This window comes from Adiantum capillus-veneris, chromosome 12, assembly GCF_014529385.1.
Source record: "Adiantum capillus-veneris isolate H3 chromosome 12, ASM1452938v2, whole genome shotgun sequence".
Lineage (NCBI taxonomy): Eukaryota > Viridiplantae > Streptophyta > Polypodiopsida > Polypodiales > Pteridaceae > Adiantum > Adiantum capillus-veneris.
In genome coordinates this window covers 64,503,894-64,520,430 of record NC_140942.1, presented here as the reverse complement: position 1 = coordinate 64,520,430, position 16,537 = coordinate 64,503,894, and the positions used below count along the sequence as shown (strand labels likewise).

General features: G+C 44.7%; 1 protein-coding gene across 1 annotated transcript in view; it reads right to left on the bottom strand.

Annotated features, from left to right (window-relative positions):
• Window positions 1-6,444: 6,444 nt before the first annotated feature.
• LOC147445838 (Vacuolar sorting protein 39) overlaps window positions 6,445-16,537 on the bottom strand; it is a 51,232-nt gene continuing 41,139 nt past the window's right edge. The window contains exons 13-15 of the mRNA XM_086525214.1: window positions 7,361-7,450; window positions 7,101-7,271; window positions 6,445-6,973 (exon numbers count right to left, since the gene is read on the bottom strand). Of these exons, the coding sequence (XP_086381340.1) occupies window positions 6,890-6,973; window positions 7,101-7,271; window positions 7,361-7,450 (345 nt within the window). The 3' untranslated portion in view covers window positions 6,445-6,889. The remainder of the gene's footprint in view (window positions 6,974-7,100; window positions 7,272-7,360; window positions 7,451-16,537) is intronic.

Sequence of the window (16,537 nt, the reverse complement as noted above, 5' to 3'; positions counted from 1 at the left end):
ATCAATCGGAGGGATGTGGCGTGCTTTATAGCAAAAAAATTGGCTATCAAAACTCTTGTGACCTCCAAAATAGTCGATTTCTACTTGGGCGTGAAGGCATAAGAGGGAAAGCCTAAGGAAGATAGTGGAGCAAAAAAAGTGAAGCCTAGATCCCACATGCTTCCTTTTGCCCTTGAGAAATGGGGTATATATATAACATGAGACACACTATTCTTTCACTTGGAAGGAAGCTATGGAGGACCCTACTTCCTATATATAAATCAAGATCGAGACGGAGGCCGAGGCCAATGGGGCTCATTCTTTTTCTCGCCTAGGGTGTCGTTTTTTTTTGTCAATTCAAAAATCCCAGTCAATTGCAAGGCGTTTCTGTTTTTTGTTTGTTTTTTTGTTTTTTTTTTTAGTTGACCTCAACAAGAACATATATTTATAAAAAATTTGAAATTACCATGCCTTAACACAGATTTGCAGAAAAACAAAAAATAGCGGATCGTTGAAATACAAATAAACAGTGAACAAAAATGAAGCAGAGCAATAATTGACCAAAAATAGCAGATTGTCTGATATCATCGTATCCAGATCTGCACACACAGACAATACACAATCACTTCCCAACCTCTCTAACATGTAAAAAACATGACCTCAACACAACATGCAGACTGCGGTTGGAGCTTGGCGTAAAGCGGTTCCCCAGCAACGGCGCCAAAAATGTCAATTGCTGGGGACTTGCTAAACACCGTGTGCGAGCCACATGTCTACAAGCACACAGCCTACGCATACAAACAAGCTCTACGACTGCACATTGGCGAGTCACTCACCTCCTGCTGCTCGTCGAGGGAATCCGTGTGTGTGTGTTGAGAGGAAGAAGCTGTCGCGCTACTGATCGCCCTCCTCACTGTCACCGTACTCCTGCTGCTCTCTCTCTCTCTTACGCCCTCTCTCTCTCTCTCTCTCTCTCTCTCACACACACACACACACACACACACACATGCTCACAAACAGATAGAAGAAGAAGATAAGGCAAGAACAAGCTTCATACGACTAGTTGTAAAATCTTATCTATGGGTTGGGTCTGTCCCTTTCACATACGAATGCCCACATTTAGACAATTGACAATAAACAAGTTTGGTGTGCAGTTTAGTGCGCCTCTCATCAGTGATCATCAACCCTAGACTATAGACCTACGGGACCGACAAGCTCGGCCCATAACTGAATACAAATAATAATAAAAAGGATGACACGTAAACTTAACATATTGGAAGGCCTTCACAAATGAGAGGCATCGTGTTTGGGACTCACTTGAAAGCACCAAACATGGCCACAATGTTTTGATTCATTGCTTTCCTTGCCATTTTGATGTTGTATGGAGTTGGAAGCAAAGGTATTAGAATACCTTTTGCACACAATGCTAAAGTGATTGAGCGGTATATGGCTTTGTAGCCTCCTTGAGACTGATACCTACTAAATCACACACAACGAGCATCTTCCTTGGAATGACAATGTGTTATACCTCTAGTAAGAAATGTGCTCGTAAAAAATTTTGTAGCCTCTCATTGGATGGATTACAAACTAGCATTACTTAAGCAGATTCTCTATTGCATAACATCCAATTTTTGATCCACACAGAATTATATAATGCAATGATGTTGAATCAAATCAATCATCGTTTACCTTAGTAGCTCGAACTTGTTTTTTGCATGCCCCTCCATTTTTGGAAAAAAATTCTATTGCTTTGCACTTCCTCTGCCTTGCATGAAAGCCAATGGGAAGGTGTGTGAGGTGGTCTAAACCACCGTGAAGGTTGCAAGTGGAAAATTGGAGGCGAATGTTGTCTGCACCTAGTCAATTGTGTGGCTACAATCTTCGAGTTTCCTTCTTTACATATCCACCTCCTCCATGAGATCACCGATTCTTTATGTCATCCTTTTGTACTCGCCAATAGAAGAGGTTTGAAGTTGATCCAATGCTTGCATTTTCCTTCATTCTTGCAAGGCCTTCTAAGTAGATATGTACAATCTTTTACTATATCTAAGTAGTGAGAATGTGAATGTCCTTTGGCTTCTTGAGTTTGAAGATAGACATGAAGGGAGACAAAAAATTTGCTGAGGATGGAGGCCAAGAATGATGGTGGTGGGAATCAAGATGGTGTCGATCTGCTATCTATGGCTTCCAAAGTGAGAAAATGAAGCATTCTTCCATATAGAAATAGTGTAGGGCGTTTCAAAGTGAGTACAGAGAGAACACAAATCTGCAAACCCCTCAGAAGAAGGGGAAGAGTGATGAAAATTTCAAATCTAAAGGGGGAATAAAGAGAAAGATATGATTTGAGAGAATGTGCGACACCCATGAAAAACCAAAAGTACCTTTTAGGTGATTCAAGCCACATTCCTTCTCCATGTGCTTAAATGCAATTGTAAAATTACCTTTTATCTAGGCTCATTTTTGTTAAACAATAATGTATTTGCAGAACTATATCTTTAGGCTTGGTCAAAGCTAAGTTACGATTTGAGTATTAATTTTCATTAAACGTCCAAATAAAAGGGCCCATGAAGACTCTATGGAGGTCTTAAGGTACCAAAAACAAAGATAAATTTCTCAACCTATCTCAATTGTGGTAGACTGATTACCCGTTTCCTACACACTCAAGCTCAAGAAACACTAGAAAATTTACCAAATTATCTATGTAGTTCAAGTGCAATAAATTGGTTATATTTCCATTTTGAATAGGAGGTCTTGAGTTTGAGACTCATTAGAGATATTTAAGGTCTTCTAACATTGTTCCTATAATGTGAAAAAATCCCCGACCCCTCTCTTGCTCTCACTATCTATCTCCTCCCTCCCTCCCCCCCCCCCCCCCTCTCTCTCTCTCTCTCTCTCTTTGACGCACTAGAGGGGGGAGGTGCTTATCCCTTCCAAATATTAGCTATGAAACATGGTCGGGCAAGGGCTGTACCATTGGGCAAGATGCCACGCATAGGCATCACCATGGCCACCTAATTGATGCACCATGTGTTGGGACAACAGAGAGAACTCATTGCAACCAGCTAGGAACCTCCTCCTCAGGTGACCCACCCCACGAGGAGGATGTAGTCAAGTGTCCAAGGGCAAGATCCCTGGCAACGCGAACACTAGGTGAGAACAAGGTGTCCCTCTAGAGCTGACCCAACCGAGGATTTGAACCCACAACCCATAGGTTGAGAGGCCAAGTGAACAATGCAAAACCATGAGAATGACCTATATACAGGATTAGGGGTTATTCTAGAAGCTTGTTTGAAAGGTTTTATTAAAGGGTGTACACAAAAACATAAGCATGCATAACCACACCTTAGTAGATGAAAAATTCAACACTAGTAAGGCACTAATTAACTAGGAGGTTAGTGGTTCAAAAATGTTAGCTCAAGGATGTGCCCAATCTAGCGAATTGAATGATAATAAGGCATTGAGATGTAAATGCAATGACTAAGAGGTTAACTAAATATGACAGGATCAGGGAATGCCAATCCCTTATTTGTTCTACTACCAATTGTTGGGACTAGGGAGGATAATCAAGGAGCCGTTCATAATGACACAAAGAATGCAAACAATGCTTGCATTAACTTGAAAAGTGTGTATAAAGTAGCTCTTGCTGCACAGCCAGGGTCACTTTAAGTGGTTGTATTTCCCACTTTAAATAACAATTTTAAATGAAAATTGTTATAAAAGAACTAAAAAAAGCTCATATCGAACAGTTTTCACACCTTTCATGAATTTCAAGGTAAACCAATTTTCATTTGATGTTCTTGTTTTGGATTGTGTTCCGCTATTGGCCCTCTTCATGTAGCAACTTACACCAAGACTCCACCTAAACAAGTAAAGTCATTTTGAAATCAAGTTATGCAATGGTAAAGTGATACATAAATAATATCAGTTAATTTCACATAATTGTGCCTCATGCATGGTCGCACATGCACCAATTGTTTGTCTTTTATTCAACTATGCGGATTTTTGCATAGTTGCATAAGTACCATATTACTGGTAATTGATGCATGTGTGACCGCATCCTTAATAAAGACACTCTTTGGGAAGTCAATGCATGCTTGCATGACACAAGCCACATAACATGAAATTATTGTAATTATTGTATGGTAATCTTGTTTGACTTTGGTATGTGATTGGTCACATACCAATCACATATCAATTATTGTAATTACTGTATGGTAATCTTGTTTGACTTGTTTGGTATGTGATTGGTCACATGGATGACATGGGTGCAATAAGAAGGTGTTTGAAACCTTCAGTAAAGTAGGTTGTAAAAAATAGTTGTAAATAAAGATACTAGCTTACACTTAGGCTACACCTAAACAAGTATGTTCATTTTCGATTTGGGTTAGCTAAAGTAAGAGACACTCTTGGCGAAAGTCAATGCATGCTTGCATGATACATGACACATGGCACACAAAAATTTGTATGGTAACCATAATCTTTGACTTTGCTATGTGATTGGTGACATGGAAGTCGTGGATGGCATGGGTGCGATAAGGTGTTTGGAACCTTAAGTGAAGGGGATTGTGACAAATGGTTGTAAATGAAGGTATTGTTTATTTTGAATCCAGATTTTGCCATATAATTAATTGTAAGGAAATCTGCCATGTCGAGGGTAATCAAGAATAACCTTCTTGGTAGGGGTCCAAGATGAAGTGACATGGGTGGAGTACCTTCCTCGGAGGACACCCATAACATTACTATATCTTGCACATGCACGTTGAGATATAAGGATTCCACAAACCAATCTTAAGGTGTCAAAGACCTTCACTCTGGCCAATTCTACAAGTGTAATAGTTACACCGCTTATAGGTCACAAGTTGGGCTTACCCCAATAACTTCCCCTTTAGCCAAACTTGAAACTTCTACTTGGTCCTCGGTCTCTCCAAAGAGTGTAGGATCATCCTCCTCTTGAACTAATATGTGTGCATAGGATGGATTACCTTCTGTTTTAGACTAGATCCTCCCACTACTGATGTCCTCATTGGGTAAAAGACAACAAGACTCCTCACCATGCCTCTAATAGCGGTTGGTTATTTGGGAGGGAGCACTTCCCTGGGAGGTCTTTCATCCTAGTACTATTCTTGCACATGTCTGCTTAGCTACAAGCTGGTCTAGCCATCAAGACCCCCAAAACCTCAAGGTGTTGGGAACTCTAGTCTAGTCAACTCATGGAAGCCTCATAGTAAGGCACCACTTATATGTCAAAAGTTGGGCTTACTCCAAACAAAGAAGAGTAACAATTGCTGAGCTCGAGAATTGGAGTTACAACAGAATATTCCTTAAACCTGCAAGGTAACTAACACATACACAAAAGATCACATTGAGATAACTGCCTACGGGTCGGACCCAGATCGGACCCAGATTACAAGAAGGTACCCAAAGAGGGAATCACCACCCATGGGCCACACTACATCAAATCTTCTAAGCACACCACCCGAGGGCCACACTAGAGGTTGATGTGCATAGAAGATTTGATGTAGTGTCGCCCCTAGGTGGTGGCTCCCTCTTTGCGTACCATAATGAGATTGCTTGGTCTTCATTGGTTATTGTGCAAGGGAGGACAATGTACATTTATCCCAATGCACTACCCTACAATCGTTACCCCTTCTTGGCCCTTGCCAAGCAGTTTACTTTTGACACCCTTAAGTTATTTGATAGCTTAACACTAGAAACAAACTAGCAATCAGGTTTACAATCACCATTTCACATTTTGTTGCTAGGATCAACTCATGATATCATGCACACTTTCCATAATTAGGCATTTAGTGCAATTGATGGCTTAAGCCTAGCTTTTGCCTTTGTTTGTGTATCCCTCTAGTTGCACAAGCGTCCCATTCATCACAAGTAATGTCAAAACCATGTGATAGCCATAAGCTTTACCAAGCTAGGATGATGTGCTTTATGTGATGTGTAACCTCCCGTGACGTATCCCTTGATCTCAACCAAACCTTTCTAATGCACGCTCAAAATAGCGTAGGTCATCCTGGAAGATTTCAGTAACCACCACTCTGGGCAATTGGCCACCACAGCCAATAGCTATGGAAGAAACCCTTAGGAGTCTCCTTTCTGATGCACGTGCTCTAGGAATGCTTGAAATGCTTGGGGTATGAGTAACAGAGCTGATATATAGCCACCAAACCACTAGGGACCAATAGCATAGTAGCACACGCTTAACAATACAGTAGCTTAACCATTTGAGATGATATGCATAGATTCGCTATGAGCACACCGCAATGCAAGCACAGTTCAACAAACACCCGCACTTCTGTATACGACCTCACTAGAAATCATGTGACAAAGGCATCATCAACAATGTAGCCACTCCCTGCACAAAGGATACCAAACAACAAGAGAAAGGTGACACCACAATCAAGATAAAAAAAGGTCTAGTAGATGGCCTTTTTTAGGAGCAACAAGATGATCTTCAGAAAGCAAGATTCAGAACTTAACATTCATGACAACACCTGTGAGTTTTGACTCGGTTAAAGGATTGGGACTACCCTGTTTTCTGCAAAGTTATTAGACGTACACATAACACCCTGCAAAGGGGAAAAAGGTACCTTGCCTTTGAGATGGCAAGAAGAATGACGAGTAATTACAAAGTAAGATGTTGTAGACCCTACTCTACCTTTTCTTCATCAGTTCAAAGCTGCTTTTGACTGTCATACACAAACATGATTTGGAGCTAGTGGAGTTGCCACCGCATGTTTCCCTATCAGGGCGTTCCTGGAGAACTCCCATGACCAAAAATGATACCGCTAACTCGTTCGACAATGTAATTGAACTAGATATAGGATATACATGGCCTTGATATACATGAGCCTTGCAGCAAAGCCAAGAAACAAATGTGCAAACTGACTGATGACACTCAGCTACCGCAACTGGAATGAATATCCGTTTCAAAGTTGTGTCCTGTTACTGGATCCACAGTGCTTCCCGAATTCCGAAAGCACTACATTATACAGAGCAAAAAATTCACTTAGTGTTGAATGGGTATTTCTGAAACCCCAGAAACACGACAAGATGCAGTGCTGGATACAACAAAAGGGGGAGGGGGGGTGTGCAGGGCAGAGAAAGACCTTATAGCAAACAACTGAATCGTTTGGATATAAAGCAAAGAGCTTTGTTCCGAACCTCGCAAAGCATGAACCACACAAGCTTTGATCAGTTACCAGTGTATGCCTACTCCGCTGCTCTAGTCTTGAAAGTCGAGCCTTGAAGTTCTCAGCACGTGTCAGGTGCCTAACAATCTGCAAGCACAAAAATTTGACGTGCTAATGGACCTTCTATGCACTATCTTACAAAAAAATGTTCACACCCTTGATTTTGACTTGTTTACCTGTCCTTGGCGATGTTTGTGAGCTCCAGATCTGAACATCCGAGCAATGGTCTCGTAAGCAAGTTGAAGAGGCATATCTGGCGACAATGCCTAAACAAGTGCATGCCAGCTCTCTCTCTCTCTCTCTCTCTCTCTCTCTCTCTCTCTCTCTCTCTCTCTCTCTCTCTCTCTCTCTCTCTCTCTCTCTCTCTCTCTCTCTCTATATATATATATATATATATATATATATATATATATATATTTGCTCTTTTCAAGATGACGATTTTATAAAAGCATCAACTGCTTGTCATCCAAATGACTATAATATCATATTTCCATCGATGAAAACTAGAGCAAAGCTCTAAAGCCTGCCCTACCAAATGGAGTTGATGATTCAATGTTTCTTACTATCATAGACATCTACTTAAACTTGTCATCCATATAGGGGTGTTGAATTTGTGGAGGAAGTAAAAAAAAAAATGCCCGATATTAGAATCTAACATATCCCTGCCATTTTGATGCAAACTCGTGAAGCTAGGATGCAAAATGTGGATACGACGGTGACGACGACGACTGCGGAATCTGCTGTTTGCTGCGGGTATGCTGTCTTAAAAACGCGGGATCTGCTGCCCTTTCAATCGCTGGTTTGCTGCTGTTTGTTGATGAAGAAAACGCTGCTTGCTGCTGTTTTATTGCTGAATAAAAACGCTGGTTTTACTGCTGAGAAAACCTGATCCAAAAGGCTGAAATCGCTGATCTGCAGGGGCTGGAAACGCTGGTCTGAAGGGGCTGTAATCGCTGAAGCTTAGTGTTGAAAACGCAAGGCCATCAAAGCTAAAAACGCTGGCTATGATGCTTGAAAAACGCTGAAGTGGGGGGCCTTCAAAACGCTGGGCTTTGATGGTTCTTGCTTGAGAAGTTGCCAGTTGAGCAATGCTCCTGCTGCCTCTTCTGCCAGAAAGTGCTAGCGCTAGGTTTTTATACATACAAACTTAGCAAATTTGCCCTACCTAGTTCCCAACAAAAGTCACTTAAAAATAATAAGTGAAAAATGTCAAAAATAGGGAAAATAGGTTCTGTGCACTAAAAAATGCTCCTGATGGGTTCTGATGGAAATCTGATGATCATGCTATGTGCAACCAGAGGATATGCATCTAATCTAAGTGTCTGGACATGCACGGTCTGCGAACAGACTCACAAAAGTGCCAGATCACTTCCTAACCATGTCATGAAGTAGCTTGTCCACGTGCACATAGGGTTAGACTATCTGCTTGATCTTCCGCCGTCGTCTCCTTTTGCTTGACCCTGCCTGCTCTTTCCTCTCGTCTACTTTCTCTCTGCCCTTCCTAGCTATGGTTTCCCGCTCCGTCTTAGTCTCCCTCTCTCCTCTTGCTCTTTTGTTGGCCATAACATCGACCTCCTGCCTGTCAACCCCGATAATGTTAACTCTTTGCACTTCATCATTACCCGGTGGGGCCGGTGGTGCCTGAATTTCAATCGCTTGTTGCTCCCTTTGACCGTTGAACTGTGCTTGTCCTCAGCCTCGACCAAATAGAGGGTATATGCCACCTCTCTCCCTCGGTGGATAAGGACAATCTAGAGCATAATGGCCCTCTTCTCCGCAATTATAACACTTGCCCGGCAATTGCCTAGCCTTGCCTCTTCCTACCCTCGCATGTCCTCTGTCCATAACACTTAAACGCAACTCTTGCATTTGCTCACTCAAATCTTGAACAGTACGTACCCATTGTTGAGGAATTGCCGCCACTCCTCAGCAAGGTTGTCCACGTCCGTCGAATGGAACGTCCCGTCCGGGTTCCGTCCGATCAAAAAAAAGTGACCGTTGGCGGATTTTTTTGACTGTTTTTACAGCCGTTTTGTAGCGCCACGTGCTGGCAGTTTTTGAACGTTAAAAATTGAACATTGGGGGCCTTGGAGCCTTGGCCCTTGGGGCATCATAAGCCAATGTGCCATCCCACCCCCCCACCCCCCCCCCCCCCCCCCCCCCAACATCCACACACACACACACACACACACAAAGCCACATGGGCTATGGCCATGGCACATGGAATTTGAATTTTGAAGCATGCTCTCTCTTTAACCCTCTTCTCCCTCTCTCCTCAAAACCTATATAAGGTTGCCCACCCTCTCTTCTTCTCCATATATCCCTCAAGCTCTCTCATTCATCTCCTTCCCTACTCAAGCTCCCTCAAGCTCTCTCCATTCATCAAGGGCCAAGGCTTCAAGCTTTGGCACTCCATCAAGTCTTCAAGCTCTCCATTACTCCTTCAAGCTCCCTTCATCTCCTTCAAGCTCTCCATTGTTCCTTCAAGGCTCAAGCTTTCTTCATCTCCTTCAAGCTCTCCATTATTCCTTAAGCTCCCTTCATCTCCATCCATCTCCTTCAAGCTCTCCATTACTCTAAAGTTCTCTCATCACTCCCCATCCCTCAAGCTCTCCATAATGCCGCCCGCTCTTCATGAAGCCTTCAACAAGCATTGCCGCTACTTTGAAAGGGTGAAGAACAAGCAAAATGTTTGCAAAAGGTATTGCAAATATTGCCCGAAGACCATGACCTCAAGCTCCACCCGCCTTATCATCCACTTGACCAAGGTGGGAGGGGAAGCGGGTCCTTGTCCGAATATCCCCGACGACATTCTCCAAGAGTGCAAAGCAAAGTATCTCCCCTTGAAGACGCGCAAGGCGGTTGCAAAGGCATCGGAGGAGGTGGTTCCGCCCGACCATGATCTCTCCGATTCGGGAGAGGATGCTTCTCCATCAATGTCCGTTGCATCCGGCGGCGCTACCATGGCCTCCACCGAGGGTGGTAGCGTCTCAAAGAAGAGCAAAAGAAGTCATGGTGAGCGGCCTCCAAAGCAAGCCTCGACTCGATTTTTGTCACTTGTATCTCTCGAGCCTCGACTCTCTACTTATGTAATGAATTATGAAATCAAATGCAATCATGATCATCTTTTTTCGAACATTGCCGTTTCCAATGTCCATGGCCAAATCTTTAATGTTCTTACTTGTTAGACATCTCCTTTGAGTTGTATGTACTTAATACTAAGTAGTTACTCATAATAGAGTAAAAGCTCTGAAAAATATATGATTTATTTTTTTGCATCATACGTTACGTCAACGTACGTCTAATTTTTTTTAGTTCGATTAGTACCGCACGTCTTCGTACGTGACCGTACGTGTCAACTATGCTCCTCAGTTTGCTTGGTTATCCGCTTGAACTTCCTCCCTTGGACTTGGAGCAGGGTTAGGGGCCATCAACTCATACCCCAATGCGCCTTGCTCGATCTTCTTCTTTATTTTCCTACTTTTGGCTCGCGCAATAGCAACTGCCCCGTTGTAATTCTCCCGGCTTTCAAAATCCACTTTCTCACGAACCCTGGGATGCAAACATGCCATAAATTTTTCCAATTTAAAATACTCACCGCCACCTGCCAGCTGCATGGCTGCTGCACAATCCCTCCAATGTTCTTCAAAACGGGCGAGAAAAGCCCCGAACTCCTCATTCACATCCTACTTCAAATTCTTCAATCTTGTATCTAAATCAACAAGAGATACCTCTTTTTGAAAGTCCTGAAGAAACCAAGTCCGCAAAGCTGGCCACATGAACCTCGGTTCACCTTCCAGAGCATAAAACCAAGTTTTTACCCTCCCTCGCATCAGCAATGGAATCGTCTGCATCTTGTCATCCTTGGTAGGCAACGACAGCATATATAGCTCAAAGTCGGCCATCCACTCTTTCGGATCTTCTTCTCCGGCGAAAATCGGCCCATAACCTCTTGCTGCCATCTTTTCCCGATGAAAAGTCCGCTTCTTTGATCAAACCTGATTAGCAATCAGATGCTCCTCCGTGGGGGCACCAGAAGATGGATGGGGGGAAAGGGGAACACATCCAGCACACAAACAACACGCCTCTCTATAGCCCAGGATAATCATTGCACCCCGATCCACTAGAGTTCACCTTCAAAACTCGCACAATTGACAACAGACGACACCAGACTTCGCCCGTTTACGACCCTGCTACCGCACACACCGCTCTCTCTCTCTCTCTCTCTCTCTCACACACATAGAGGCCCAGGGAGGCACACGCATCTCAAACACCGGCACCAACTTGTTGGAACAGAGCAAAGAGAAGAAGGGGGAAAAGGGGAAGAAACTGCACAAAAAAATCAATATGGTTTGCTTCGATTGCGGCAAAGAACATCGTCTACAAACACCCTTGAAAAAAACTACAACCGACTCTTTCAGCACGAGCCTGAGGAGCGCAAAAAGACCCTATCACTTGATGGCTTCGCCTCCGTGAGACTCCCTCACTGAGGGCGGCACAAAAAACACTATTGTCGATGTCCTTGTTGGCTCTGACCTGCTTCTCCAAAACTCCTCCGAGCTTCCCCTTCAAGACGAGCTCCAGTCGAGCCCCGCCTTCCTACCCAAGAGAGTCTCAAAGCTTCTTCCCAAGCTCTCCAAAAGAACCTCTCCCCAATCTACAAAAATCTGCCCCCTTAGAGTTACAGCATGTGAGCGTCCTCCCTATTCTCGGCTCCACCCTCCTTTTTTTAGCTCCCAACCGCGTGTATCCTGCCCCTCTTTTTCGACTCCTTTGCTTGGGCACCAAGGCATGTGGGAGGGGCCCCTTGGATGTCACGGCGGCGTGACAACACCGCCGGAGACCCCCTCTTGCCTCCTTTATTCAAAAAGACCGCGGCCTCCGAAGGCCTGCGTGAGAACCCCGCTTGACACATCACCCCTGCGCAGGAGCAATGCCAACGATGGCCGACAGCGCATTAATAGCGCCCAAGTACGCCAAACATTTGACATCATCAACAACTGCGGAAGCAAGAAGACGGGCCGCCATAGCTGGAGACCCTCGAGCTCGTGCTCCACCCACTTCGATGCCTTAGGGGAGTGCGCCATCCAACCTATGTACCACGCGCCTCCAGCTCTCTGTTTTGTATATGGGGCTACCCCTCGCCACGTAGCGGCCCCTAAATCCTTGGCCCTTCACAACCTTCAAAAAAAAAAAAAAAAAAAACCCCACCTTGCATAATAAGAGCACTTCTTCCCCACCAACTTGCCACAAGGTGCCCAAAACTCCCGTGATCCGGGCGTAAAGCCCGCGTGAGAACCCTGGTTGCCACCTTCCTCCTCACAATTCCCCAAGTATTATGAGGCTTTCGAACCCGCTAACTCACTCAATCAAAACGAGGTAAAACCATTTAGCATCACACCGCCGCCACTTGGCTTCAACTTCAATTTGCAATAACTTGCCGTCTCGAACTCCGTTTGATGCACCGTCACTTCCTGCTAACTCCGTATCCCGCATAGAATGCATAGAACCCTTGACGAAGCTCCAAAATTATCAGATGGCACATCTCCTGAGACGGCAAACCCGGCACAAACCTGGCCCCCGGCAAAACTTCATCTAGCAATAACTTGGCATCCGTAACTCCAAATGACGATTTAAAAAGACCGACACACTTCACATGATGAGCACTTCGGGCCCGTGCACTCACATCAACTTTGACCACCTCTCCCCCATCGGCCACATCCGTCTCACATCTGCAATGCACTCCCGCTTTGAACTGCCATATCTTTTGCCCTGTAGCTCTGTTTGACGAGCCGTCTGGACTTGTTCCTTCAGCACTTCAAGCTCTATATTCCCAAGCGAAAAATTGGCGCATCGGACATCCTTCACCTGCCACCCTGTCAAGCCCTATCTGGAGCCCTTTTGGCCTAAAAAACCACATAAAGCATACATCTCCGTTGTCACTTGCCTGCACAAGCTCTTCCCATTATGCTCTAGCCCTCTGACATGCATCTATAAGCATACACATCACTGTCTATGTCCTCTGTTAGGATCGACACACTTTGGTTGTACCAACGTCCCAGTCGAATAGTGTACTGAAAGAAAGGGACACCTCGATGGTCGGCTGAGGAGAAAGGGTCCCTCCAAAACCACTCTACAGGATCCCACTGCATTCGTGCCAGTGGACAGCTCTCCCAAGCCCACAGCCTCCAATGGCCAGTCTCAAGAGTTGTTGGGTCAAGATCTATGACACACGTCCTCCCACAGATGCCCACCACTCGGATCCTCTAAAAACAGCACTCTGCCACCTATGGGGCCTCTATTGAGACTCGGTGTAAACGACCCTCACCCTATAGCTCGAAAAACAGGGAGGGTACAGTCTCTAAGCAAGCCCGAACTGCCATGAGAACCTCCAGTCGCATAAAGGCCCCCATCTATCTGGGCGCTGCTAACTCGAGAGGTGTGAGCCACTCAACTGGTACTCCTCTGTGATGTCCTGACACATGCTCTGCACCCCTCTCATGCCTTGTAGCTAGATGCTCTACAGCTCCTCTGACAAGCCTAAGAGTTGTAGCCAGTGACCTAAATTGCGTGCTGTACTTGCACAATGCTGTTACAATGATCCTAGATGATGAATGCTGATGGATACTTGACGGGGATGCTAGGGGGTACTGCGGTAGATACTTGGTACTTGAGAGGCTAAGTGCTGAATTCTGAAAAAGCTGATGCATGCAAGCTGAAATCTGCAACTTGATGCGATAAGGCTGAAAACTGATGCTGAAAAGCTGGTGCTTGTAGTTTGAAACGCTGACGATGCTGAGGTTTAAAACGCTGAAGTGCTGCTGGTCCTTATGCTTGAATAATCTGGTTGACAGGGCTGAAAACGCTGGACTGGTGCTTGAAAACGGTGAGGGGGCTGATGGTGTTGCGGGTGCTAGGTCTTGTGCTGCTGGTTCTTTTGCTTCTTGCTTGAAGTGTGACCCCCCAGGTTCACCTAAATAGTCAATCAAAGTTGGGTTGTAGCCCATCTTTGCAATCATAGCTGAGTCTCCACGACCTTGCAAAGATGGGCTACAAAGTCACTTATTAATATTAATGACTCAAGGGACTATTCACATGCTCATATGTTGGAATGACTGTACTATGCAAGAAAGGGTATGCAACTACGACTATGACCTGCCTGAACATGCACGTCTTGGTAGAGACTCACAAGTGCCAAGCTAGGTCCTACGCTAAACTAAGACTGATGCTAGACTGTAGCAGAAGCTTGTACACATGGCGCAAGTGCAGTGCACACGTGGTACGCATACTCGTACACCTCCATCGATATAAGCCTCTCCAATGCACTTCCTCTTATGCCATGCATCCGCAATAGGGCTTATATCGGGTAGCTCATTCAAAGATAGGACTCTCACAGACTCCCTAGCAGGCTCCTTCTTCATAGGGTTGACCACATACTTCCATTGCCTCTTTAACTTGGGACACATCTCCATGAGTGTTTAAAGGTAACATCAACCTTTCTGCTCACCAAATTATCCCTTAAACTATAATTCGGTTGCCCTTCTCCCAAAGGAAAATCGGATGCATTGTAATGTTGTGTAAGGTGCAACGGAATGAAGGTTGTATTTTCTCAAGATTAGTGATCTTTATTGCTCAAGGTTCCTTTTAGTTCTGAGGGAAAGAGAGAGCTTTCCGTCTTATGGAGAGTGCTATGATCACGAACAAAGTGAGTGGATATTGTGCGTGCAAGTGAATGAGACTGAGAGAAGGAGAGAGAAGAGATACGACACCCGAGAGGTTGTAAAACCCTCCTCCGAAGGCCCCACTCTCGTCGGCGAGAGTGGTCTACTTTGATTGCACAAAGGTGTACAATGCGTATGCAATGGACTGATGCAATGGGACTATGCCGATAACGACGACGACTTGATGGCTGAAATCTGAGATCTTCTAATCGCTGAATTTTGGGATTGTTTTGGTGGCTGAAAATGACTGTTTTGGCTGCGTTTTTATGGCTGAAAATGGGGGAACATCTGCAACCATCTTGGGGCTGATTGTGTCATAGGGTGAAAACACTGTGGTTCTGATGCGGTAAGGGGCTGAAACTGAAAACGCTGATGAGTCCTGCTGCTAGCCAAAAACGCTAGGCTGATCTGAATCTGCAACTCAAAAACGCTGATGGGCTGATGTGCAAAAACGCTAGCAATGCTGAGGAACCTGCTGGCGATCACAGGGATCTGCAAACACTAGGGTGTTGTTGTTGATGGCGCTAGCCTGCTGTGGAAGGGAGCGCCAATGATGGGGTGAGGATGCAAAAACGCTAGAGGGTCATGAGGGGGGGTACTGCTGAGAAGTTGCCTGTTGAGCGGGAAGCTCCTGCTGCCTCTTCTGCCAGAAAGTGCTAGCTTGGGTTTTCTTATATATTAACTTAGCAAAATTGCCCTACCTACTTTTGTTGGAAAGTCACTTAAAAATAATAAGTGAAAAATACCAAAAATAGGGAAAATAGACTAAATGCACTGGAAAATTCCCTTGACTGAATCTGATGGATTTTGAAGGGAATACTGATGATCATGCCGTGTGCAACCGGAGGATATGCATCTATGCTAAGTGACTGGGCATGCACGGTCTACGAATAGACTCACAAAAGTGCCAGATCACTGCTAAATCTAGACTGACTGGACTGACTGAACCCTGTTGTGGTGTAGCTTGTCCACGGACACATAGGGTTGGGATGTGTCACGTGACATCCCCTCCTTTTCAAAGTGAGGTACTCGTACCGAACTGTATGGCGTCGAGGAAGATCGCCAACAGCATCCGGAATCCTGGAAGGGACTCTTCGCCGGCCCACTCTGATGTGTGGGTCGGGCAGTACTTGAACTTCATAAAGGTCTGCAAGGCTTGCTTCTTTGGGCCGCGCCGAAAGCGACTCAAAGTCTTCTGTGGCTCCTTTGATGCTTCAACTTCGTCGAGTATCCTGCTTCTTTCGTCTTCAAGAATCTCCATGGCTGAAAATTCCTGAAACCGTCTCCAACACAAAACCATGAACATACCCATTCCATGTAAAGTGAAGGAAAAAAATCTTGTCTTCTCTAAAGACTGTGTATGCAATGTAGATGAACATAGAGACAAAGTGACAACCCGTTCATCAAACACATGCAAACAATGCGCTCGAATCTTTTCTGTTTGATCGAAATCAATCAACTATGGCAAATCACAATGAAAATGCCCATGTTTGGTGCTCATACTATCATGTGCTCGTTCGGAAACTGTGTCATGCCAAGGAAGAGACATGGAATGTGACTTCCTGACATACAAACTTTTCAGCTTTTTACGAAAAATCCGCATACATTCGTGCTCATCCATGATAGAAACGT